Source organism: Sturnus vulgaris, chromosome 1 (genome assembly GCF_052056855.1).
Source record: "Sturnus vulgaris isolate bStuVul1 chromosome 1, bStuVul1.hap1, whole genome shotgun sequence".
NCBI lineage: Eukaryota > Metazoa > Chordata > Aves > Passeriformes > Sturnidae > Sturnus > Sturnus vulgaris.
Window position 1 is genome coordinate 126,617,624 of NC_142243.1, and position 26,740 is coordinate 126,644,363.

The 26,740-nt window shown below is 38.2% G+C and overlaps 1 protein-coding gene across 4 annotated transcripts in view; it reads left to right on the forward strand.

Annotated features, from left to right (window-relative positions):
* ZFHX4 (zinc finger homeobox 4) overlaps positions 1-26,740 on the forward strand; it is a 150,149-nt gene that overhangs the window by 116,996 nt on the left and 6,413 nt on the right. For all 4 annotated transcript variants that reach the window (XM_014870702.2, XM_014870705.2, XM_088176450.1 and 1 more), the window contains exons 5-9: positions 7,479-7,595; positions 13,798-13,931; positions 14,088-14,288; positions 16,654-16,771; positions 17,581-22,977. In XM_014870702.2, the coding sequence (XP_014726188.1) occupies positions 7,479-7,595; positions 13,798-13,931; positions 14,088-14,288; positions 16,654-16,771; positions 17,581-22,977 (5,967 nt within the window). The remainder of the gene's footprint in view (positions 1-7,478; positions 7,596-13,797; positions 13,932-14,087; positions 14,289-16,653; positions 16,772-17,580; positions 22,978-26,740) is intronic.

Consider the following 26,740-nt stretch of genomic DNA (forward strand, 5'->3'; position numbering starts at 1 on the left):
TGCAAAAAAAATCCATGGATTGCTATACATGTTGTAGACTACTTGTCAGGTAATTGCAGAAAACAAACAAACCAACACCCAACAACCTCAATCCCCCAACAAATAATTAGGTAAAGATTATTTTTTTAAAATTCAGAAAGTGTTTTTGTTCAGGAAAGATGTTATTCAGTATAAATAGATCATATAGTTCTGCCTGTGACACGTCAAGAAAGAAGAATATTTAAACTGGAGGGCTGTAGTTAGCTAGCTTACAAGATATAGTACAAGAATTTATTCAGGTCAGAAAAAGTATCCTTAAAAGTGGAAATAAAGCCAAAGTGATATTAATAAAGCTGAACATAGAGGTTGGCTATGAGGTGAAAATATGTGGAGGTACCTAGAACAGCTAAACAGGAATTGTTAAAGTATCTCAGAAATAGAAAGCCTGCAGGAGTCATTAGGTCTGCTAGACCACCAGAGGATAGTCATTCCAAAATGATCAGGAGATGGCAAAGAAAATAAATTCTTTTACTTTAGTATTCTCAAAAGACAAAGAAGAAATATATGCACTAACAGAATTCTTTACAGATAATTTCAGAGACATACTGTTAGTGAGCCAAAAAGAGGTGAATAATTCAGAGAGAAAGTCTGGAAGGTAAATAAAAAGGATTTTACAGTGTATTTCAGAGAGAACCCCCCAATCTGAGTCACTAATAAAATACGTCATTTAAATGAGATTTTAAATGAGTTCTTACTTAACACTGTGGTTTCTTTGTAAATAAACTCCAAAGGATGTTTCTGGAAAATATGAATGGGGGACTGAATCTCACCACTTACATGATATGTTAGAAACTCAGGTCATGTAGGAAAAAATGCAAGAAAAGTAGAAGTGTTTGTATATGAAGGGACATTAAACATACAGATTGAACAGCAAAACAGAAAAAGTAAAGTGAATTAGACTGTGAAGATCCAGTATTTTGCTTTTTTTTCTCCCACTGGCTTGAAACGAACAGCCAGGACACTGATGAACGTCATGAGGAAACCCTCCTTGACTTTCTGAGCTTTAGGTCAGGCTTAGGTTCACCCACCTAACTTCCAGTATTTAGCAGCAGTGTCCAGGTGAAAATTCTGCATTCCAAACACTAAACTTAATTTTAAAATCCTTCTGAAATCAGGAAGGAATTAGCTATTCACCTATGTAAAGTCAGACTTGTGCCCTTAAGATATCTGTGTCTCCCTCTACAGAGAATAAACTTAGAGCAATGCCTAGGCAATGCTTAGACAGGGTATACCCAGCATGTTGAATAAGAATTAGCAATGAGGCTTAATTTTCTTTTCTACATAACCTTGATGGAAATGTATTAGTCTTCAAGTCAGACAATAGTAGTGCTCTTCATGCTTTGTGCTGATGGGGGAAACAGCATTTTCTATGAACCATAATGGCAGCCAAAAGAAAAGTAACGATCAGTTGGAAAAGTTAGACTACTCTCAATATAGTTTCATGCTTCAATGCCTTTCTAGAGATGGCCAAGTAAGAAAAGTATCCCTTTCTGCATAATAAATGATTAACTGTACATCTCCAATCACATCTGGAAAGCATTTCTGAGTTTCATTCTGAATAGCTGACATTCTCTGTTAATGGTTTTGTCAGCATATGCTTCTTTTGCTTCTTGCAAAATACTTGATAAAATATTAATGTAGAAATAAAACAACAAAAGTACAAACCACAGATTTTCGTATTTTCTGATAAATCAGTATGGTTCAGCATAAGTTTACCAACAATTCTTTTCCACATTTGCACTATTATCAGAGTAAAACATGCTTCTTTTCCTGATCTGCTCTGAGAGTACGGGAGGGAGACTAGAAAGCAGACAATCCCGGGAAGCAGCAGAGGGAGGGAGAGCTTGCAGCAGCAGCAGCCGGACTGGAAAAGACACCCCACCCCTCCAAACTTCTGGAGCGATCATTCCTTTTCCAGCAGCTGGAAGTAGACTGCAGTTTAATAAAAAATAATAAAAAAAAAAAAAAAAAAAAATAGAATAAACTAGATTAGGAATTAATGAAGTGCTGGACAGATTAGCTGGTGGTAATGAATGTTTTCTGCCTTCAGAAGCTAAGAAGCAAAACCAAGTAGGGTAGATGAGAGCAGCCAGAGGGGTGAGGCTGAGTGTGGCAAGTGGGGAATACAGGCTGCTGGGTGGAGTGGGTGGATCAAGTGGGTGTGATTTGTGACACTCTTTGGGAAGGACCCACCAAGGCACACTCTGTCCAGCCAGCTCTGCAGTCGGCCTCCTCTGGCACTGTGATACATTTCAATGAGAAGCATTAGGCTGCCATAAAAATTCAAATGATGCACCAGAAAATAAAATGATACAATTTGATAGTAACTGCCAGTTAGCACTTTCTGGTCAATATGATGATCATCACTTAATTATAGACTTGTTTGTGGGAAGTTCAGCCTTCTAAGAGCTCTACTTCTGAATATAATACAGTGATTAAAAACAGTTTTTAATGGGTTGGTGCCATTTTTTACCCTGAGTCCCTAAAGGAGAAATTAGAAATCCTTTTTGAAGATGAAATATGACCACTAGAGGATGTAGTCAAGATCCTAAATGAGTGAGGCATCCTATTCCTCAGTCATCCTCTGCAAGGCCAGCCAGAATATAGAACAAGTACCTGCTGGAATATTTGGGTGAATAAATGGCAGTGCAGAAGTCAGGAGGAGGTTATCAGCAAAGTAGTATAACCAGGATAACCCAGAAGTCAATCCACAAGCCCTACTGTTATTTAACTTCTTTTGCACAGTTTATGGCTTTTTCTTTGTTTTGCATTGTTTCTCCTTTCCCTACATTATCTGTTGTCTGTCCATCCCTCCAATCTACACCCTACTGTTACCCTTTACTAGTGGTAACCTTCTCATCTGGACAGTTAATAACCATTCACTCTACTGGTTGAACCTGGGATACACCTGTGCTGAACACTTATGGGTACCTTAGATTCAGCTACTTGCTGAACATATTCAGTAAAAAAAACACTAGTTTTTTTAAAAAATATCTCTCTCATTTCATATTTATTTGCTTACTACTTTAGTCAATTGATTTGTTTGTTCCCCATCCATCCGGCCTTCAGCCACAAACACTTGCTTAATCTTGTTTTCTCTCTCATAACCACAATTACTCACCCACAACCAGTAGATCATCTTTATTTAGGAAATTACTTGCAATTTGGAGAGGGCAAAAGGGATACCAACAACAACAGCAACAACAACAAAATAATCCAGGACCAAAACAGGAACTACTGGCTGTTAATTGATATATCAATGTAAAAAACCTAAATGAACCAAAATCAACCCCTGAAAATAATATGTTTCTTTAAACAGACTAGAAAACAGACTCCCAGTGCTGCTCATCAGTAGGGAAACTTCTCTGATAAAATGCAGGGAAAGGTAATTGCCCCTGTGATTATCACAATGCATTTAAATTAAAAGTGAGAGGATTGTTTCAACTTGTCCATGTCTTGTTTTACTAATAATTATTTAATTTTAAAAAGTTTATACTTTTCTCCATACCCTCCTTTGTTTTTTGGTGTATATATCTGTTCCTTAACTCACACCTCCATAAGTCAGACTTTTCTAACCTATGTATGAGTATTTACCTAATTTTTTTGCTGGTACCTGCTAATCAGCTTTGGCTGAGGCCTCGATTTTGCAATTGAATTTTGCAATTTTGTGATTTTGCAATTCACACATCTTGACTTCATTGGACTGAGGAAAATCACAAGGGTCTTACTTCATAAAATCAGTATAGAATTAGACTTTTGTGTAGATTAACATACTAAAGTATATGACATAAAATACGGAATGTACAATATCAACTGATTAATGTTACCTCTGACACAAAAAATTTTCATTTTTCCTTATTTCACAGTTTTAGTGCAGAATGCTGCTAACCTCATTTTTGTGTTTAATTCTAAGTCAGTTGATAATGTTCAAAAGGTTGATAATGGCTGAATTCAAGACATCCAACATCAAAAGAAATTTTCAACATTTGGACAAAATAAAAACAGGTGTGAATAAAATATCATATTGCAATAGTAAGTGTTATTAAAGCCATTAAAGTGCATTTGAATCGGGTGCTCTATTCATTTTCAAAGCTGACATTTGTAAATGTATATAGGCAGGACTCTTGTAAATTTAAAACAGAACATTGGAACTTAACTCTGGAATCTGTAGCACAATCGTACTGTGTTTTGTTGATACATAATAATTCATAATTTTGTGTCTTTGAGCAGGGGCCATCGAATTTTTATTTCTGCATGGTATTCTTATTGGTTGGCACATGTAGTAAGAACAAAAATGTTGCTAAAAAAAGATATTTGTTGCATTCTGGCATAGGATTGTAATGTCTTTGATAGCACACTTAGTTACATTTCCTCAATATCTGTTCTGACAAACGGTCTTCAGGATTTTTTGTAATTTGCTAACCGCTTTTAAGTTAGAGCTGTTTTATTTCCATCTTGTCCCTTTGATATATGTCGTGACAGTGCGAGTCTCGGACAACCTTTCCGTAGTTTTGAAGGAAAATAGGAGAAGCTGTATTATCATTTCTGTCTATGAAATTTACATCAGAAGTGAATGCCATACATATTTCTGAAATGAATGCCAAATGTATTTTCTAGAAGGGAGTGCCATTGAAAGCCAAGGCAGGCAATTTATACCATGCATAATAATGATATTAATTTTTATGGTGTGTATAAGTTACATTTTGATTAGTTTTTTGCATGATTAAAAATTTGCAAAGCCTTTATGGCCCCCAGGAGCCTACCTGTAATAAACAGCTCTCACCTTCCAAACCATAAAACAGGTCTGCAGTACTTGAACATTACAGCTAATTGCCTTGCTACATCAAAGGGAGCACCACAAGACTGAGAAAAATCACAGAAGGGGGGGGTGGGGAGCGAGGGGCAGTTTCACCTCTAAAGGTTATGTGTTTGTGGCTTGGTGCAGCCCCGTAAAGTTATGGCCTCAGAACTGCTGTTTGCGATTAAGTTGATGGGGAAAGTCTATCCCACAATCTCTCCCTGCTGCTGACACAGAGTCTTTGTTCACATTCAGATTTCTCAAACTGTTGCCAGGGTCAGGCTGAGGTCAGACACCACGATGATGTATAGGAGAACATGTCTGGGAATTTCTCTCACACTTAAAACACATACCAGAAAAACAGGAGAGCACCCTGCAAAAATTGTCTGATGAGACCCAGATGATACTGTAGCTTTTCTTTTAGTACCTTCATAATTTTCTTTCTCTTTGCCTGACACACACACAATGTTTTATTAATGTGTGCCACGATAGCCCTTACAATTTTATGTCCCCTCAAGATAAGGACACTCAGTAGCACTTTGACACTTCATTTTCCAGCCCAGGGGGATTGGGCCAGTAAATCTAGTAAAAGAAGCAACGCGTCCATTCCCAAGGATGAGTCGAAAAGGGATTGCCAGGGGCTCGGTGAGGCCATGGGGCCTGACACTGGGTGCGAGGCTGATGTGAGGCTCAGCATTAGCGCATCCCGGGCCGGGCGGGATCAGAGGCTCGCAGCATCCCGGGCCGGGCGGGATCAGAGGAGCTCAGCATCCCGGGCCGGGCGGGATCAGAGGAGCGCAGCATCCCGAGCCGCGCTCCCCGCCGCCCCGACAGCGCAGCCCCGCTCCGCTCCAGCTGCGGCAGGGATGCCTCCCGTGTTTGATTAGCTACCAGCGTGGGAGGAGAGCGCTCGCACAGCGTGAGGGGCCTTTCCATTCGCATGGAAATCTTCTTTAATATGCAATTATTTTTTAAAAGAACGGACCGTCTTTCTCCCTGCATTGTTCCAGAAAGTGGACACACATGCTTAGTGCTTACCTCTTGTATTTCCATGTCAATGCAAAACACATTGATCTGTGGTCAGGACTTTTTTTTTTGGGGGGGGGGGCGGGGAAGGGAAGAAGGTTGGTTTCCAAAATTGCAGCTGTGTTTTTCTCTTCCGATTTACAAAAGGTTTTGCAGAGAGTTGAGAATCGGATAGGTTTGCCACATCGATCTGAGGGCTGTTTGCCTAGGCATAGGGTTTCAGTGTATGGCTGGCAGTAAGGCAATAGGCAGCAATTTTTTTGTGCTCAGCTGCTACATATGACAGAGGATATTTCATTCGGCTGTCAGAATGTTATTAATAAAACATGGGGTGCGAAGAGGGCCACTATTTCCCCTTTCAATCACTATAGCATTTACAATGAAAATTTTATGCAGTGTGTAATTTTCAGTTAATGCTTGACACTTAAAATGTCGGTAGCTGCATTTTGTATGGTTCCTGAAGGGTTAATTGTATCATGTTCCCTGCATAAAAGCTCTGCTTATCAAAAGTGAATAGAAGAGTGTATGCAAATGTGTGTCTGTGACCTTTTGCCTTTCCAGGGTTAATTTATATGGTCATTAAAGATTTTATGAAATCGAGCGGCCTGGTGCTTCGAATCCCATTTTACCTTCACCTCCTAATTTATATAATTCCTACCTGAACAGGGAAATATGATTTTTATTTGTGTGTGTGTGTGTGTGATGCAATGAAAACAGCATGCTGTGCTGTAGGGAGTTGCAAGTCTGGTTATCTGGCATTACTCAGATTGCTAAAAATTCATTAAAATGTGACATCAGCACAGTGAGAGACAAATGATCACAGGATGAAAAGGAACAGTGGGCCTTTCACGGATTAGTGCTACACAGCCCCAGCATAGAAGCTAACTGCATAAACAGATTAATCCACCAGTAGCAGCATAGCTAAGATTTACCGAATAATTAAATGGGCTTGAGTTACTGTGAAGATTTCCATGTAATCTAGCTGGTGTGAACACGTAAGTGAGGTGTGGGTAATGCTGCTTCCTCAGAAGCCGTACACCAAGTTGCATCATTTATCCTGAATGGCTCCCCCTGGAGACAAAATTTGAGACTTCTCCCGCAAAGCCAGAGGTTTATATTTAATACAGTACCTAATACCTAATACTTACTTACTGCAATTAGCGGGATACTGCTGCACTAATAGGATTTATATTTGAGTTCTCCTTTTTTTTTTTTTTTGGCTCCAAGATGCATTTTTACATGTGCTTGCTTTTGTTCCAGCCTGTGGGGGGGATGTGTGTGTGTGTATGTGTGTGTGTGCATGCATGTGCATGTATTTTAACACAAATCATTTCTAGCCAAAGAATATGAAATGACAGGCTTTAAATCTGTCACACTGGGGGAAAGCAGGTACTCTTGTAAAGACACAGTCAGATTTTGAAATATTGCAAATTATTTAGAATTAATATCCAACCTCTTTAAAGCGCTGTTCTTTCCCTTTTCTTTCCCCCGACCCTTCTTTCCCTTATTTTGCCACCCTCTGTTAGTGCTGTTCTTATTACAGGGCATATTTTTTAACTGCTGTTAACTGGTCACTGAGTTCCTTTCCTGAGATCTTTTCTGTGTTTGTCCACAGAAGAACAAGGTGAAGACACAGAAGGGTCTGCTAAAAGTATATCAGTGGCTGTGGCTGATGATAAAGACTCAAGTGAGAGAGACAATAGTGAAGGCAAAAAATCTAGTAAAGACTCTGGTAAGATGCTAGAATTTTGTTTTCCCCCTTTTTTAACTTATTAAATGCTCTTTCATTTTAAACTGTCTGGACATTCCCACTACTATTCATTGCATGTGCATCTTGCATGTGATTTCTATCAGTAGCCTCCCATTGACCTATTTTTAATCATAACCATCTGACAGGATAGATGCGGATAAGTTGAAGAATATTACAGGACGACCAGTGAGATTATTTTTTAATCAAATCAGTTTGTGTGCTTGTAATTTTTTAAGCGCCTTTCATTAATCTTTGCTGTACTTGTGATTCCTCTGATGGCATATTAATTTTTCATAAGCATAGGATTAGGTACCACTTGAATTTTTTCTTCAATCGGGTTTTGCCCCCCTTTTAACCCAAAAAATGTGGGGATTTTTGTTATTATTTTTTGCTCTTTGCTCATAGATTAGTTACTCCCAAGAATCTGGCCTCTTCCTGGGCATTTATTTGAGGCATTTACAAAAAAATACACAAAATCCAGTGAAAAAGTTTACAGATGATTCAGCCTAAGAAAGAGGAAATATCATTGAAAACGGATTATGGGTTGGGTAATTTTGATCTCCTGGAATAGACAAAGCCCAGTAATGAAAGCTACTGTCTTTGAAAACAAAACCTCTATGTCATGACATTTACTTGTGCACAAACAAACCTAGGGCCAGCATCTGGTGTAGATACCCAAGGCTTTTTCTGTGTTTGATTTGGCAAATATGTGACTTCACCCATGCTTTTTATGTATGAGATGGAAATCTATGGTCACAATGAATATTACATTGGCTACTTTTGCCGCACGCTATACCTAGTTACATTATGTTGGATTCACTGAAGCAGAAGAAGTGCTGAAACAGGTTGAAGCCTATTAGTTTCAGGTAGTCATATATCTTTTCCTTGTATGCTGATGACAGCAGCATACAAAGGAGTTTGTGTTATCCATAAAGACATATAGTTGTAGAAAAAATATCATTTTACATCTGAATTTCTTTACACCCAAATTTGTCCATTCTGCAATTTGCTCTTTGCATATTAAAGATTTCTGAATTTATTTCCAAAATCAAATTATAGATGGCCCTTTCTATGCCTAGTCAATTCAGAAGACTGACTTAAAGATTAAAGCTTCCTTTAAGTTTGCTTGTTGACGGGCTAAGGTCAGCACCCATCACAGTTTACAACCTCGACTGCTCTTCAGTCGCTTTATTTTTTGAGATCAAGAGACTGAGGGAAGGCCGATGATGACAAGGATGATGTTGAGCAAGAAGCTGTGTTGTGGTTTAAAATATATATTCCCCTTGGCTGGCTCTCTGACTTGGTCAAAGCTGTCTGCAGTGCAGTAAAGCCATGCTCCCAGGCTGACACAGGTCCTGCTATGTGCTCTCCTCAGGGGCTGGCCCAGACACTCCCCAGGAGAGGTGTGACAACCACTTGCAGCCTGCATTTCCTACCATACCCTTCGCCTAGGGGACAGTATGAACCACCTTCGGGGAGTTTAGCAACCCTCTCTTTTTCTTAGGCTGGTCCATTTATACTTGTTTATGAAAGAATACGGTATTAAAGCCCCAGCCAGGAAAAAAAAAAAAACAAAACCAAAAAACCGTGGAATCTAGAAAAAAATACTGAAGGGGAATTCTCAAAATTCCATCAGGATTAGCCACTCATAAGGGCCAAGTTTAATTAGGACAAACCTATATCCAGATGCCTACTGGGTGCACTACAAAAAAACAGCATAATTGTTCTGCATTCCCGTGCCAGCAATTACACAAATAACTTTGCAGTAAGATTCATATAAAAACAAGGGCTGAAATACATGATTGCCTTTGTGCTTTGCAGCAAATAGTTTGTACTGTAAAATCCTGAGTCTTATAGAAACTTTTATTTTCCTAATCTAAATTAATTCTGCATATGCAACATTCCGACCATCATCTTAATTTTCACTCAACTGACAAGTATTTCTAATGACTGCATAACTGCTTCTGTATAATTGAATGTTAATTTGGGCTTTCTCATGAATTGAGTGTTGCAAGTCTTGCCAAAGAAATCTCAGGAAAACCAATAAATTAATCACAATACTAACAAGTTAGACAGGAAAGTGGTGTGACCCTTCTTTAGCATAGAATCTATTAGACAAGAAAGGATTAACATGTATTTAGTAACAGTGTGTTTGTGTAAGCTGTTGTGCTGCGTTGCTTACCTTATCTCAAGGAGAAGAGCTTTCAAAATGAGACTTGGCAATGTGCAAGTTATATTTGTTGAATATTCATTCAGAATAGAAAAGCCTACTAATGCCTCATTTATATTGTCATTTAAATCTAGTGCCACTTTAGATTAATTATAATCCAAATTACAGCTCTATGCAGTGCAAGAATTAATATGGAATTTATCCAGATTAATACATTTGCATTGAAAATGTAATATGTCTCTGCCATGGCTAAGGGGAGCACTTTTTAATAAGGTAGTAAACATGAGGAAGGATGGAAATTAACCTTCATTATTGCAATGAAAATTATCCTTTCATTCTACTCTAATTAGAAAGAATACTCTACCAGTAATTATAATTTTAGAATTATTTTGAGTCTGAATAACATCATCTGATGTGTCAGAAGTTTTAAATTATGCAATCTTTATCAAATACAAAGATTCATAAATAAGAAAATACTGGTTTTATCATGACTTTTCTGGGATTTTTTTTCTCATGAGTATATGTACTGTATTAACGTTCTCCTTCTTATTAGTCACACAAACATTTTTATTTTTATTTTGGGGCTTCAAAATATATTGCGAAGGTGATGACATCTGAATTGCAGTGAATTGTGTCATTTTTATATTAGCAATCCTACACAAGTTAAATAATTCTGTTACTGACAGGCAATCATTGCTTAGTCTATTTCATGGCACTTATTTATAATTAAACTTACTTTTTGAGCTAAATGTATTGAAATTGCATTATTCATCTAAAATACAATGCGTATTTTTTGTTATAAAAAGAACTTCAGTTGTGTTTGACAATTGAAAAAAAAAAAACAACAACCTACAAGTAATGTGTCTCAAGAATAAAAAGTGAGTACTTAAAACATGAATAACACTGGATTTATTCTTTTCCTACAACTGTCTGGTAAGAATGGCATGGCAGTGGAACATGTAGCTATGAGAAGAGTGCACACAGTATGCTCAGGACCGTAATATCTCCTCTTCTCTTTCCCTCCTCCTTTAATACCCTTTCTGTAAGACCATAGGTGTCTACAGCTTTTGTCTCAAAGCTCCCTAAAACAAGGAATTCACCGTGGAAAGCAGAGTGCTGATATAGTGAGGCAAGGGACTGAGTGGTAGTAGCTGGACCCTTGGATAAAATGTTGAACTTGGCTTTTGGCATGTTCACTGTGGCTTGGGAACTCTGGTCTTCTCCATGTGCCGTGGCGAGTGACTCCCCTGTGCCAGAGGGAAAAATCAACCACCCTTTTTCTTTTCCTTAAAGCTCACCATAGGTCCCAGACTCAGTTACATTACTATTGGCCAGATGCAACTTCAGTCATGTAAGAAGTAACAGTGCTTGAGGTTGAATGAATCCAGAGCCAAACGACAACAAAAACAACAAAGCCTCTGTAAACTTTGACAGTTTATATAAATATCATAGTAAACATTGTAAAAAGCTGTGCTTTGTTATGCATTTATTGACCCCAGCACAGTGTTTTATAACTCTACTGTTTTATTATATTAACCGCAAAAGAAATTTAACCAAAAAACCCCCCTTGTTTTTATAGAAACAAGAACTATGTGTTTCATGATTATTATAGGCCCTTTGAAGTAATTAAGTTATTCCATCCTGTGGTGGAAGATGATGTGTAATATTAACCTTGTGTGTGCCCAGGCGCACACAGAGTGTACTTCAAGATAAATTTCACTAGCAGTTAAATATCCCTGCCAAAACACAGTTCGATGCATTTTCACAAGTAAATTTTGAAGGAGAATTTGGTTTGTAATTTCTGTAACCACCAGCTGAGAACAATCTAGCGTGATGAGGGTAAGAGAAGGAAGAATGTTTTCATTTTGTTTTTTAAATTCACTTTCTGATATAACAATGTCAGTTTACATCAACTGAGATTCTGGCCCATTCGTCTTTAAAAAAGATATTTAAAAAGTGACATATTATAGGGTAAGAAACAGTAGAGACGTTTTTGACAGTTGGAAATGAAAAGAGGTTAATAATTTGAATCTGTCCTTCTAAAACCCAAGAAGCAACCTTTCTCTTTTAATACAGTGTGTCACTTTTTTACTTCCCATAATTCTCACAGTTAAGTTACTTAAATAATATGTAAATACAGATAGGCCAGGGAGTACTGTATTAATAGTTATAAAGCCAAGTGAATAATAAAATGTGGTTTCATCACATAGATTTTACCTTTAAACATAGGTTGTCCTTTGGGTTGTTGGCCCAGCAGTGACTGAGCAGTCTGAAAGAGGCCTCTGAGATCTGTTCCTGAGAGTGCAAAAATTCAGGGGGCTCCAAAAAGGGACTTGTTCAGATGATAAACAAATTATGATGAATTGATCACTATAAATAGGGAACTGCGGCAAGAATAACTTGAGCTAGAACATGCAAAAAATACTGGCCTGAATTACATCAAAAGAAATAATGAACAGTTTAGGAATGAAAGTCAATGTGTGGGGAAATTACCATTAAGGTGTAAGTCATAAAATATATTATATGGTTGAATTTTTTTTTTAAATGCCCTTCAGAATATGTCCCTGTATGATTCAGTTTTCAATTAGTTATTATTTTACCATGAGGATTTGATATTTACCTTGAAAACTGTTCTCTTATTTTGCTTCTCTTTAATGTTGTCTTTGTAAGATCAAATATTGCACAAAGTCTATATGAAAATAATAATAATAATAAAAAGTTCTTGATTTTGTGTTTTCTTTGTTCTTGTTTACTTTGTTGTCAAAATGTCCATGACCTTATTTTTAAATTAATCCTAGGTTATTGTGCAACGAGGTGCAATTTGTTCATTTCTATGAACCTTATGTGGATTGAAAAAAATCAAGATAAATCTTCATGCACAGCATACAATCAGATTACCCCTGGACTATATATTTACGTTGGGTCTGATAGCAATCAATGGTTTAGCTTCATTGCATTTCAAGATGTATTTGCACCCAGTGTCCAGTGATAGTGTCCTCACCCTGGAAATAATTTAGTTGCAAATTGACTGGAAGATGGTGAAAATTGAAAGTTAAAATTAGAAATACTCATAATAAACAGCAGAAAAAAGGTCAGATGATGCCGCACTATGATGAGATTGGAATGGTTGGTAAATGAGGTTTTGTGTTTGTCGTGAGATGTATGTGACATGCCTACCCAATGCTCTTGTAATATCCAGCCTAGCAGAAGAGATTATCTGGCAAATTGACGCTGGAAAGAATTTTCTGATGGACTGGGAAATTAGAATTGCACTCTTTTCTTTGATGTGTGCAAGACTGGGCCACATTACACAGCTAGCTCAGGCATAATATTAAATATAGTATTTAATACTTAATAGTACAACTATCTATAGAAAACAATTATATTCTGGTTTTGATCACAAATGCCAGACTATAAAAATTCACAGTGTAAACATCTAAAGCAATCCCAAATGACTGATCTTTGTATATAATTAATATTAAGTTAGCTCTGAAATCCTATTCTCCACAGTATTTCTTTTAAAGCCTCGCTATATTTAGCTTCAGAATAGTAACCAGGCAGGAGTTATCAAAACAGCACAATAATCATATTGCTCAGGCAGTTTAGAAAAGAGAGAGGGTAATTAAACAGCAGCAAATTAATTATTTTGGAAAACAGGCTTTTTAAGCAAAAGCTGATTTGTTTTAATGTAATACACAAATTCATACTGAGCTGCTAAAGAAAGAACATTATTGATTAATCTTTAAAGGCAACCTAGGGTTATATAAACAGTAGAGAAGAGTCCATTTTAAAATGTATTTATAGAGTATCAAGGATAAAAGTGTATTTTCACCTTTGTGCTTACCAGACTTGTTTTATTCAACTTTTTTTTTTTCTCAGCATTTAAAAAACATGCAAGCAAACAAAAAAAAAGACTCTCAAAGACAATACAGACCTTTGAAGTCAGAGCCTCTTTGTAAACCAGGATATTTTTAAGTTTAAAACATGTTCTCAAAAATTATGTTTTTCAAACAGGAATAGTCACACCAGAGAAGGAACCAAAAGTGAACACTGTGGTAGGGGCACAACAGCTTCTTCTGGCAAAAGAAGAGGATGGTGCAGCTAAAAAATCAAAGCCTCCAGAGGACAATAAATTTTGTCATGAGCAGGTAAAAGGAAATGTAACAATTTAATTGCATTCTAGAACTCTTTTTCAAATAACTCAAGAATGAAACAGAGATGATATGCTGCTAAAATAGCTATATCAGCAAGTTATAAAAAGCACATTGACTAATAGCCTGCATCTTAACTTGATTTTTTTTCAGTTCTATCAATGTCCTTATTGTAACTACAATGGTAGGGACCCAAATCGTATCCAGATGCATGTCCTGTCACAGCATTCAATGCAACCTGTTATCTGCTGCCCCCTCTGCCAAGATGTCCTCAGCAACAAAATGCATCTCCAGCTTCATCTGACCCATCTGCACAGTGTGTCCCCTGACTGTGTGGAGAAGCTGCTCATGACAGTAAGTGCTCCAAATGCTGATGCACATGCTACACAAACATACTTGGGCCTTGTGGGCAATGTATTTGTTGTGACATAGTATTCAGGCAGCCTGGGGAGGGGACTGGGTCAGGCCACTTAGGTTCTCTTGTCAGCTCATCCAGTGACTGCTATCCCTTGGGAAAATGGCTGAAGGTGGATTTCACAGATGCAAAAAGCCTGTGATTCCTCATTGACATTAACCTTGGAAAAGTTAAGCTAGTCCATGTCTCTAAGTGCATACCTGAAAATTTGGTCTAATAATATCCAGGTCTCAGAAGTAATGTGACTTCTGTTTGCAAAGTAATAGCAACTCCCTGAAGAATATAGTTCCCAAACATAGAAGGATTCCTGTGGATACCTCTACTATATGTTACATTACATGAAATTCACTGTAAAATAGCGTTCAAACAGCCACTCCAAACAATGCCAGTAAAAACACAATCAGGTCTTGTACATATTTGTTATTACAGCATAAATTCAGTTAGAAAACAGATCTCCTAAGACAAACTGACTCTGGTTATCTTGCCTTCTTAGTTGGAAATGTACTTGGAAATCTCAGTGATACAGCTCCTTAAGTACTTACTTCTGTATCCATAGATGACTCCTTCATTTATATAGGTGTGGTTGTAGATTTACCACCTCATTCCCAACTAAAGTGGCAAAAATATTAGAAAGAATTGAGACCTCTTGACTGAAGGTCTAGAATTCCTTGTGGTTAGAGCTGATGAGGAAATACTCACTTGAGCATCTTCTTTTCCTTGATTTTCTACTAATTATTGCTCTGACAAGCCATGTAATTTTGGCCCACTGGAAGGAAAATGCAGTAGGAATTTAACTTTCGCAGATCCTTTTAGGAAAATGGAAAAATATGGAAAATCTCCCCCTCTATATTGAGCAGCACTAGCTTTCTTCTGAAGTTCCTCATCATTCCTTCTATGCTGATAATGAAGCAACTTTGAAATCTTTCTTCATCAGATACTGAGGAGTTGTCCCAATGTTTCTGAGAGGGAAAAAAAACCCACAATGTTTCCCAAAGAAAGGATTGTAAAACATAATCTTCATAATTGAAATTGTCATCATTGCTAACATTAATATGCTCTGTCCATAACTGAACCCTCTGAAAACAAAGTGAATACTTTTTATAGCAAATTTTTCTTCTCCAGGACATTTACAGTTCTCTACATAAATTTTTAAAAGACCTTCCCTACCAAGTAAACTCATAATCGTTGGTCCCATAAGAGGATGCAATTAATGGCATGTTTAAATCACAAATGTACTAAACCCAGATGTTTTTTTTTAATTGTCTAGAATATTTTTCCAAGAGGCAATTTGTGCATATATATATACATATATATATATGTAATTCTTGTGTGTTGAATGTTAGAGGAACAAAAGATATTTCTACTCATACCTCATAATGAATGTAGCTTCCATTATTTATTTACAACTCAAAAATCTTCTGTGGATAATCTTTTTACCTCTGTACGAAGGAAATCCTTCTGTTAGAGAGGAGGAGCTGCAGCACAGTCTGGACTGAGTTACCCAAGATTCTTTAGACAGAATCTGGCAATGCAGGAGCTTGAACTTAAACTTGCTAAGTCTTAATAGGACAGGCCTATATTTCTGATATGAATTTGCTTTAAAGATCAAAGTAAAATAAAGACATGAAATGTTGAGCAAGTTGATATTCATATCAACTTAGCTAAACTTATTGCTCCCAGACTAAGAGTACATCCTTCAAAAATTTCTGTCTAAAATTTGAAAGCATAACACAACAGATAAAGCAATCTGAAGAAGATACATAAGAAATTGAAATCAAGAAAGAGGAAAAAAATCTAATTTTAAATAGAAATAAGTTGTTACTTCTCTATTGAAATAAACATAATTTTCTTTCAAAGATCATGGAATGTCCAGCATTTGTGTAAAAAATTTCGGGTGAAGAAAAGTGGGAATGCCCTCAGTGAAAGACTGACTGGTGACCATATCTCAACATGATCTCTGTCTTTGGAGGATATCCTAGGAGAATTCCCCTGATAAATCCAATGACCCTGGCAAAGTCAGCAAAACCTTCTTTGTGGTGCTACTGAGACCAATGAAATATTGTGTGCATGTAGTTCTATAGCATCCCCTTATTGTGGATTATCTTGAGTAGATTCACCACCAAGAGACACGTGATGCTCTGGATTATGATCTGTCAGAAACCATAACCAAGGACTGAATCAGGATCTTGATTTCTGACAGTCATCCAGATAGGGTGGATCTTTTGAATTATAATTTCATACTGTGGCATAGTAATGAACAGTGGGACTTTTTCTGTAATAATACCATATTCTTGGTTTTCAAAGGTTCCTGTACCAGATGTCATGATGCCCAATAGTATGCTATTGCCAGCAGCTGCTTCAGAGAAATCTGAACGTGACACACCTGCAACCATTACTGCTGAGGGATCTGGGAAGTATCCAGGTATGCAAGAAAAAGCCCAGACATGTAAAAGCTAGTTATGGGAAATTTAGAAATAAATCTACTTTTTACGTAGTAAAGGGAATAATTTTGTGGCTTCCTTATAGCCACAGAGATAAAAAGATAAATCTAGTGAGGGGTCTGAATTTTGCTGAGCTAGTAGAATGCACAAGTATGCCAGACTGCTTTTGGTGGAGGTAAAATCAAACAGCAGTGCCTAGCCACTTTGAGGGCAAGATCCTTCTTGTTTAACCAGCAAATAAGACCCAGTCCCAGAAAACACCATCAATGAGGAATGTTAGGTAAGTGATTTTGTCTTCATTTCCAATAGCAGGTTTCTGATCCTGGACACTTACTGTATTATGCACTGGGAAATTTTGCTAGTTGTCACAGCATACTCCTCCCTCTCTTCTCAGACCACTATCATCCTCTTTCTAATCATCCGTCCTACCTATTGTCCCCATTTTTCTACTCTTTCCCTCTTTCCTACTCTTTATTTCCTTTTCTTGTATGGTGCTCCCATTGAACCAATGAACTCCTACCTTCTGGCAAAGAAAAGGCCCCTATGCTACTGCTTGGCCAAATGTCACTGCCAGTCTGATCACTGTGTGTGGGTTTTATTCCTTTTTTTAAACTCCTGTTTGTCCTGCCTGCCTTATTTTCTGGGACAAGGGCACTTTATTATATTTTGTTAAGCTGACACATGGCATACTAGATGCCTTTCTTGATTTCTGATGAAAAAATAAGTTAAAATGAATACTGTGTGCTTTCTCTTCCACTTGTGTAAAAGGCACTTCACTTTCTTTAACTAGGTGAAAGTCCTGTGGATGAGAAAAATACCCCTGGGACTGATGAATCAAAAACTGGAATGGAAATTAAGACTGAGGAACAGAAGCCACCTAAGGAATCTACTGAAACACCAGATTGGAATAAGAGCAGCAGTAAAGATGTAAAGACCACTGACTCTATGACAGACCAGCTAAATGAGCAGCAGAAGAAGCAACAGCTGTCTGTTTCTGACCGCCATGTCTATAAGTACCGTTGTAACCATTGCAGCTTGGCTTTTAAGACTATGCAGAAGCTTCAGATACATTCCCAGTACCATGCTATTCGGGCAGCTACCATGTGTAGCCTTTGCCAACGTAGCTTCCGTACATTCCAGGCTTTAAAAAAACACTTGGAAGCAGGCCACCCTGAACTCAATGAAGCTGAACTTCAGCAGCTGTGTGCATCTTTACCTGTCAATGGTGAACTATGGGCAGAAAGTGAAAGTATGGCACAAGACGATCATGCACTAGAACAGGAAATAGAAAGAGATTATGAGATGGACCAGGAAGGTAAAGCAAGTCCTGTAGGAAGTGATAGTAGCTCTATTCCAGATGATATGGGCTCGGAACCAAAGCGGACCTTACCTTTTCGAAAAGGGCCAAATTTTACTATGGAAAAATTTCTAGATCCATCTCGCCCATATAAGTGTACAGTGTGTAAAGAGTCTTTCACACAAAAGAACATTCTTTTGGTCCACTATAACTCAGTGTCCCATCTGCATAAACTCAAAAAGGTTTTGCAGGAAGCATCAAGTCCTGTCCCTCAAGAAACCAACAGCAGCACTGACAACAAACCCTACAAGTGCAGCATTTGTAATGTTGCATATAGCCAAAGTTCTACATTGGAAATCCATATGAGATCTGTGCTTCATCAGACAAAGGCAAGGGCTGCAAAACTAGAACCAAGTGGTAATATAAGTAGCGGAAATAGTGTAGCAGGGAATGTTAATAGCCCCAGCCAAGGAATTCTAGAATCTGTGAGCTTACCAGCAGTTAACAGCAAAGAAACACATTTAGATGCCAAAGAATTAAATAAAAAGCAAGCTTCTGAATTAATTTCTGCTCAGCCTACACATCACCCACCCCAGTCACCAGCACAACTTCAAATGCAGCTACAGCACGAACTGCAACAACAAGCTGCGTTCTTTCAACCGCAGTTTCTAAATCCAGCTTTTTTGCCTCACTTTCCAATGACGCCAGAAGCACTGCTCCAATTTCAACAGCCTCAGTTCCTTTTCCCATTCTATATACCTGGGACAGAATTTAGCTTAAGCCCAGATCTGGGTTTGCCTGGTTCTGCCACGTTTGGTATGCCTGGAATGGCTGGTATGACGGGATCACTGCTTGAAGATTTGAAACAGCAGATACAAACTCAGCACCATGTTGGTCAAACCCAGCTACAGATACTGCAGCAACAGGCACAACAGTATCAGTCCACCCAACCCCAACTTCAGTCCCAAAAGCAGCAGCAGCAAAGTAGTAAGCTGATGAAAGCAGAGCAAAATACCTTAGTAAGTACAGACTGCCAGCTTATAAAGGATATACCATCATACAAGGAGTCAGAAGAAATTTCTGAGAAACATGAGAAGCCAAAGCAAGAATTTACTAATGAGAATGAAGGACTAAAAGAAAACAAAGATATGAAGAAGCCAAAATCCTCAGAACCAGCCATCCCACCACCCAGAATAGCTTCTGGTGCAAGGGGGAATGCAGCCAAGGCTTTGTTGGAGAACTTTGGGTTTGAGTTAGTTATCCAATACAATGAGAACAGACAAAAAGTGCAGAAAAAAAGTAAGACTGGGGATGGTGAAAACACAGACAAACTGGAGTGTGGAACCTGCAGTAAGCTTTTTTCCAACATTCTTATTTTGAAGAGTCATCAAGAACACGTGCATGGACATTTTTTTCCATATGGAGCATTAGAAAAATTTGCCCGACAGTACAGGGAGGCGTATGACAAACTTTATCCAATTTCTCCATCTTCTCCAGAAACGCCACCACCTCCGCCACCACCTCCTCCACCACCTCCTCCTCCTCCTCCTCCAACTCCTTCTCAGCCTTCTTCAGCTGGAGCTGGAAAAATTCAAAACACAACTCCCACACCTTTGCAGGCTCCACCACCTACACCTCCTCCACCACCTCCTCCACCACCACCTCCACCTCCTCCACCACCACCACCATCAGCCCCACCTCAAGTCCAGCTTCCCGTTTCACTTGATCTCCCGCTCTTCCCTCCAATTATGATGCAGCCAGTGCAGCATCCTGCACTGCCTCCTCAGCTTGCCCTCCAGCTGCCACCAATGGATACTTTGTCTGCTGATCTTACCCAGCTTTGCCAGCAGCAGCTGGGATTAGATCCCAATTTCCTGCGGCACTCTCAGTTCAAGCGTCCACGCACAAGAATCACAGATGACCAGTTAAAAATCTTGCGAGCTTATTTTGATATTAACAATTCTCCAAGTGAAGAGCAGATCCAAGAAATGGCCGAGAAATCTGGTCTTTCACAGAAAGTTATCAAGCACTGGTTTCGAAATACGCTGTTTAAAGAACGACAGAGAAATAAGGATTCTCCATATAATTTCAGCAATCCTCCTATAACGGTGTTGGAAGATATCAGAATAGATCCTCAACCTTCAGCTGTAGAACCCTACAAGTCTGATGCATCTTTCAGCAAGAGGTCATCCAGGACTCGGTTTACTGACTACCAGCTTCGTGTCCTCCAAGACTTCTTTGATACAAATGCTTATCCAAAGGATGATGAAATTGAACAGCTTTCAACAGTACTTAACCTACCTACTCGAGTTATTGTCGTGTGGTTCCAAAATGCACGACAAAAAGCTCGCAAAAGTTACGAGAATCAAGCTGAAACTAAAGACAATGAGAAAAGGGAACTCACAAATGAGCGTTACATCCGAACCAGTAACATGCAGTATCAGTGCAAAAAGTGCAGTGTGGTTTTTCCCAGGATCTTTGATTTAATTACGCACCAGAAAAAGCAGTGTTATAAAGACGAAGATGATGATGCTCAAGATGAAAGCCAAACTGAAGACTCTATGGATGCCTCTGATCAAACAGTGTATAAGAATTGTACAGTTTCTGGCCAAAACGACTCGTCAAAAAGCCTGACGGTTGCAGCAGCAAGCTCTGGCTCTGGTTCTAGTACTCCTTTGATTCCATCACCCAAACCAGAACCTGAGAAGGCTTCTCCTAAACCAGAGTCCACTGAAAAACCAAAACAAAATGAAGCGACCTCTAAGCAAACAGATACAACTTCCCAAAGCGCCAAACCAGTACAGTCTACTCCAGCAACATCTTCTGACCCTCAACCCTCAGCTTCTCAACCACCGCAACAAAAGCAACCCCAGATTGTAGGGAGACCTCCTTCTGCATCGCAAAACACACCTGTTCCTTCCAGTCCTTTGCCAATTTCAATGACTTCTCTACAGAACAGTCTACCTCCTCAGTTATTACAGTATCAGTGTGATCAGTGTACAGTTGCCTTTCCAACTCTAGAACTTTGGCAAGAGCACCAGCACATGCATTTCCTAGCAGCCCAAAACCAGTTTCTTCACTCCCAGTTTTTAGAAAGACCAATGGATATGCCCTACATGATATTTGACCCAAATAATCCTTTGATGACTGGACAATTACTTAACAGCTCTCTTGCTCAGATGCCACCACAAACTGGCTCATCACATACAGCACACCCTGCTACAGTTTCTGGTTCCCTGAAACGGAAACTAGATGATAAAGAAGACAATAACTGTAGTGAGAAGGAGGGAGGAAACAGTGGAGAAGATCAACATCGTGATAAGCGTTTAAGAACTACAATTACTCCAGAGCAGCTGGAAATACTCTACGAAAAGTACCTGCTAGATTCCAATCCCACCAGAAAGATGCTAGATCATATTGCACGTGAAGTGGGACTGAAAAAGAGAGTCGTACAAGTCTGGTTTCAGAACACAAGAGCCCGAGAAAGAAAGGGACAATTCCGTGCAGTTGGTCCTGCCCAGTCGCATAAAAGATGTCCTTTTTGTCGAGCTCTGTTTAAAGCAAAGTCTGCTTTAGAAAGTCACATCCGTTCTCGACATTGGAATGAAGGAAAACAGGCCGGCTATAGTTTGCCTCCGAGTCCTTTGATAGCAAATGAAGATGGAGGAGAAAGTCCACAAAAGTACATATTTTTTGATTACCCATCACTGTCATTAGCAAAAACTGAATTATCAAGTGAAAATGAATTAGCCTCCACTGTATCAACCCCTGTTAGCAAAACTGCAGAAATGTCACCGAAGAACCTTTTAAGTCCTTCTTCTTTTAAAGCAGAGTCTAGTGAGGATATAGAAAATTTGAATGCCCCTCCTGCTGACTCTGGATATGATCAAAACAAGACTGACTTTGATGAGACTTCATCAATTAATACAGCAATTAGTGATGCCACAACAGGGGATGAGGGGAACAATGAAATGGAAAGCACAACTGGCAGTTCAGGGGATGTGAAACCTGCATCACCCCCCAAAGAACCAAAACCGCTTGTGAACGACACACTACCAAAAGCGGCAACTACACCTACAAATGAGAATACCGATGATAAATTTCTCTTTTCCCTAACAAGCCCTTCAATACACTTCAGTGAAAAAGATGGTGACCATGACCAAAGTTACTACATTACTGATGACCCTGATGATAATGCCGATCGCAGTGAAACTTCAAGCATAGCTGATCCAAGTTCACCAAACCCATTTGGAGCTAGCAATCCCTTCAAATCCAAAAACAGTGATCGGCCAGGCCACAAACGTTTCCGAACACAAATGAGTAACCTTCAGCTTAAAGTTCTCAAGGCTTGCTTTAGTGACTACCGGACTCCAACCATGCAGGAATGTGAAATGCTAGGGAATGAGATTGGTCTGCCCAAACGTGTGGTTCAGGTCTGGTTTCAGAATGCCCGGGCTAAAGAAAAGAAATTCAAAATTAACATAGGGAAGCCATTCATGATAAATCAGACTGGACCAGATGGGACAAAGCCAGAATGTTCTCTATGTGGTGTGAAATATTCTGCACGTTTGTCCATAAGAGATCATATCTTTTCCAAACAACATATTACAAAAGTGAGAGAAACTGTGGGAAGTCAGCTAGACCGGGAGAAGGATTATTTAGCTCCTACAACAGTTAGACAGCTGATGGCACAGCAAGAATTGGATCGCATAAAGAAGGCTACTGATGTGCTAGGATTAACAGTACAGCAGCCAGGCATGATGGACAGCAATTCCCTTCACGGTATCAGTTTGCCAGCAGCTTATCCAGGACTCCCTGGCCTTCCTCCTGTTCTTCTGCCTGGAATGAATGGTCCATCCTCCTTAGCTGGATTTCCACAAAGTTCAAACAGTAAGTCTATAAGGGGATGATTTTCTGATTTTATTAATTTGATCATCTTGCACAGTCACCGTCCCCTTCTAAGACAAAGCATATTATGCATTCATATCATGCTTGTTAGACTGGTGTGAATAGCTATAAAGTACTCCTATGGGGTATACTCAGTGCATTTCTTCACTGGTGCTGTAGCCTGGATGATTTATCTGACCTCTCCAAAAACAAAAACAAAAACAAAAACAAAAACAAAAACAAAAACAAAAACAAAACAAAACAAAACAAAAAAAAAAAAAAGGAGAGAGAAATGTTTTTGCCAATACTAGGTTTTTCTAACAAAAGCAATAGAAATATATAATTGTTATACTTATTTGTTTGTTTTGAATGATACTCCTTTAGTCAAAATATGGGTTAGAATTTTGTATGTAAATTTTTGTATGCCAATATTTAATGTAAAATTGTTTTAAGCACAAAATAGATTCTCACATTGTCAGTTCATCAGGAAATTGGTGCATCCCTTAGACCACTCCAACCTATTGTTTAATCCAGAATAAATGTTTAATATAAATGATGCTCAGAACCCTCTATTATATTTCTGAATAATTGCCTGCTAAAATAAAAAAGAGTTTGTTGAAGGTGATTTATAAAGGCAGTTTCAATTGTAATCCAAATTCCAGTTTATTAAGTCATTGCAGACATGTACCACTTCATTTGGGCTTGCACTTTTAACAGAACACCTAACTCGTTTTACTGATTGTTTTGACTTTCATGTAACTCTGGGGTTTGTGCACATTGGAAAGCACTCCCTCTTGCAATAAGTTTTATTGATGTTAAGGAACCACGTTTTCTGCAACAGGATTTCTTTAGTCCTCAAAGAATGAGCCTAATATATTTCTTGAACTAGGCTCCAGTTTTGCAGTCTAGGTTCATTGTGACTGCTCTCATAGTCATCTTCTAATTTTGCATATTCGTATCAAATACGTGCGCAGAAGAATTAGGAAGCTGGTTACCCCTCACCTCATTTTATCCAGTAATCCCACTTGCTGTTGATCTCTAAACTTTGCTTTGGAAAGCAACACACTTTGTGTAAGTAAAATAAAGTAAAATAAAGTCTTAATCACCAGCATTAGACATACTGAGACTGTAGCAATGTCTTCTCTGCTACCCAGGTCTACTTTGATTGATGATGATCATGTTATTGTTTCCCTAAGTGGTGGTCAAAGCATCTTGTTTTTCTCTTCATTGGATCAGAGAGGCTTTCCTTCCACAATGGAGTCTCTGGCTTAGTGCCCTCTGGCTTTTGTCAAACACTTATTGGCACAGAGATTGCATATAAAGGAAATATAAAGTTTCTGTATTTCCTTCTTAATGGCATACAGTGTCCTGGTCCTAAAATGGCTGGTTGTTGTTCATTAAAATTATAGATATGGTTTCTCTATATAACTTTGCTAAATAGCTTTGGCTAGGTTGACCTTCAGGAAAAAAGGGCTTCAGAAAACTCAAGCTTTTTCTATATTGTTCAAAGAAATTTACGTGAATATATATTCTTTTAGTTCAATAGCAGGAAGTTCCCATGCAAAGTGTGTCTGGGGAATAGTCATAGATTCATGGGCTCATCCTCTCAGCAGTTCTCAGGAGCTCTTTAGGAGGAGGCTTATTGGCCTCGGCCAAAACAGTGTCTGTAACCATTCTGTCTGTTTAAATTTACAGAAGGTTTACTCTCAGTTTCTGGGAAATGTTCCCTGATACTCTTTAACTCACTGGTATCAATGTAGCCTCAAAGTCTGTAAATTGTCCCGTTAATAATACAAAAAGCATTATTATAGGCCAACTGTTCCATAACAATTCCATATTCAGATTTTCTAATTTCCACCAAATACCTCTTCTTTGATACCATGCACAGTGCACTACCAATTGAGATGGATTTTTACCCTCTTTCATCTTTCATTTTTTTAAGGTTAATTAGCCCATTGTGGGCAAAGCCCACTGTGTAAACCAGCTACTAGAATCTTGTTGTTAACTTCCTCTTCTGCCATATGCTAAACAGCCCCTACATCACCCTTTTGTTGCCTGGAAAATACTTGCATACATAAATCTCCATTCCCTAATGATAGATAATGGAGCTGTGATAGTGAGTGGAAAGAAAAAAAAAAAAGAAGAGAGATTATTTTAATCATTCATCATAGTAAAACAGTAATGTACTTAGATGTACCCCAGTATATGCTCAACACTAGTATTTTCTGCACCTAATTAACCCATTTCTATTTTCTTCTCTACCCTGCTCTGTCTGATAGCTCACATTCATATTTGATGCTAAGAATCGTTTAAGAAGTGTCATTTGGAAGCAAGCTTCCAAGCAAGCTTTTCCTTGGCTACAATTCTTCTTGCATCGTGTATATTTTCAGCAAGCAGGACAATTGGTCTGCAATTGGTTCTTTGCATGAAGGATTTGCTGAAGCTCCCTGACAACTCACTATCTTACTTATCTTTCAAGTCTACTTCTTGTGAATTCCTCTGCAAACGTGTCATTTCTTCTCTCTAGGATCCAAACCCAAAAATGCTCTTCAGAAGAAGCCTCACTGGGACCCCTTATATTGAAATATTTACTTGTTTTTACTGATGCTGACAGGGTTGATAACTGTTTTTCCTGTAGCAAAGCCCATCCATTCTATCCTACATGTTTGTTTAAGGGACGATCTTAATATTAGTAAGATCCTCAATCTGAAAGAATGTGTTTACTCAGACAGGGAACTATTGAAACCTAATTGTAAATATCATGCTTAAAATTCTCCTTTGTGATTCACTAACATCATACTTAAAAGTCTCCTTTGTGATTCTCTTTCCTCATGCTCGACAGAAAAATAACACTGATTAGTTTCACTGGTTAATACAAGTTTGTAAGGGATTTCACTTTCATGTTTGACCATCCAATATTTTTTATGGATTCCAAAATACAGAAAACCCACTTAAATCTTGCAAAATACTATGCTTTTTTAAATGCAGTATTTTTATTTGCCTTTACAAAAGGTTTGAAATGGAACAAATGAAAATAATGCTAATTCGCAAAAGATGGAACGATATAGTTCATTTTATCTTCTTTATATAGTACTTAAACTAGATTATAACTTGTGAATATTATTAGATTTTGCAAAATAAGATAGCTTCATTTCTGAATAAAAGGATATATTAACTTTAAATTCTGTTATTTTGTTCTTAAACAAGTGGGTTTTAATGTCACTATTATTGTGTGGTTGAGATTGTATGTCACAATCCTCTCACCTGTGGGATACATTTTTCTAGATAATGAAATTTTACCATCTTGCAGACATCAAATGCTGAGCAAGGTCTGAAAATTACTGCAGTGTGTGCTCAGCATAATTTCTAATAAGGAGTTATTTGGTAGAATTCTAATTCATACAGAATTTTAGTTTCAGCTCATCTTTGTTCTTCAAGCTTCTTCTTATTTTCTAGGTGACTGTAGATGGAAGAGTTCACCTGCTGTTTTCAGCTGTTCTTAAAATTCACATTCTCTTTTTTTCTCTAGCTTTGTGTTTTGCCTATGATCCCTTGCAGAAAGCTAGTGCTTCATCTTGCTTCTAGCTATTGATACTGGTTCTATGAACCTTCTAATGTCATCATCGTTACCATAGGTTCTTTGCACATCACTTAAGCCTAGGCTACCTTGAAGATTCACAGCAGCTTTTTCCAAGAATGCACACATCACTGGGTAATATGTATTTAGTGGGTTTTGAAATCTTATCAAGAGAGAAATTTGATTCCA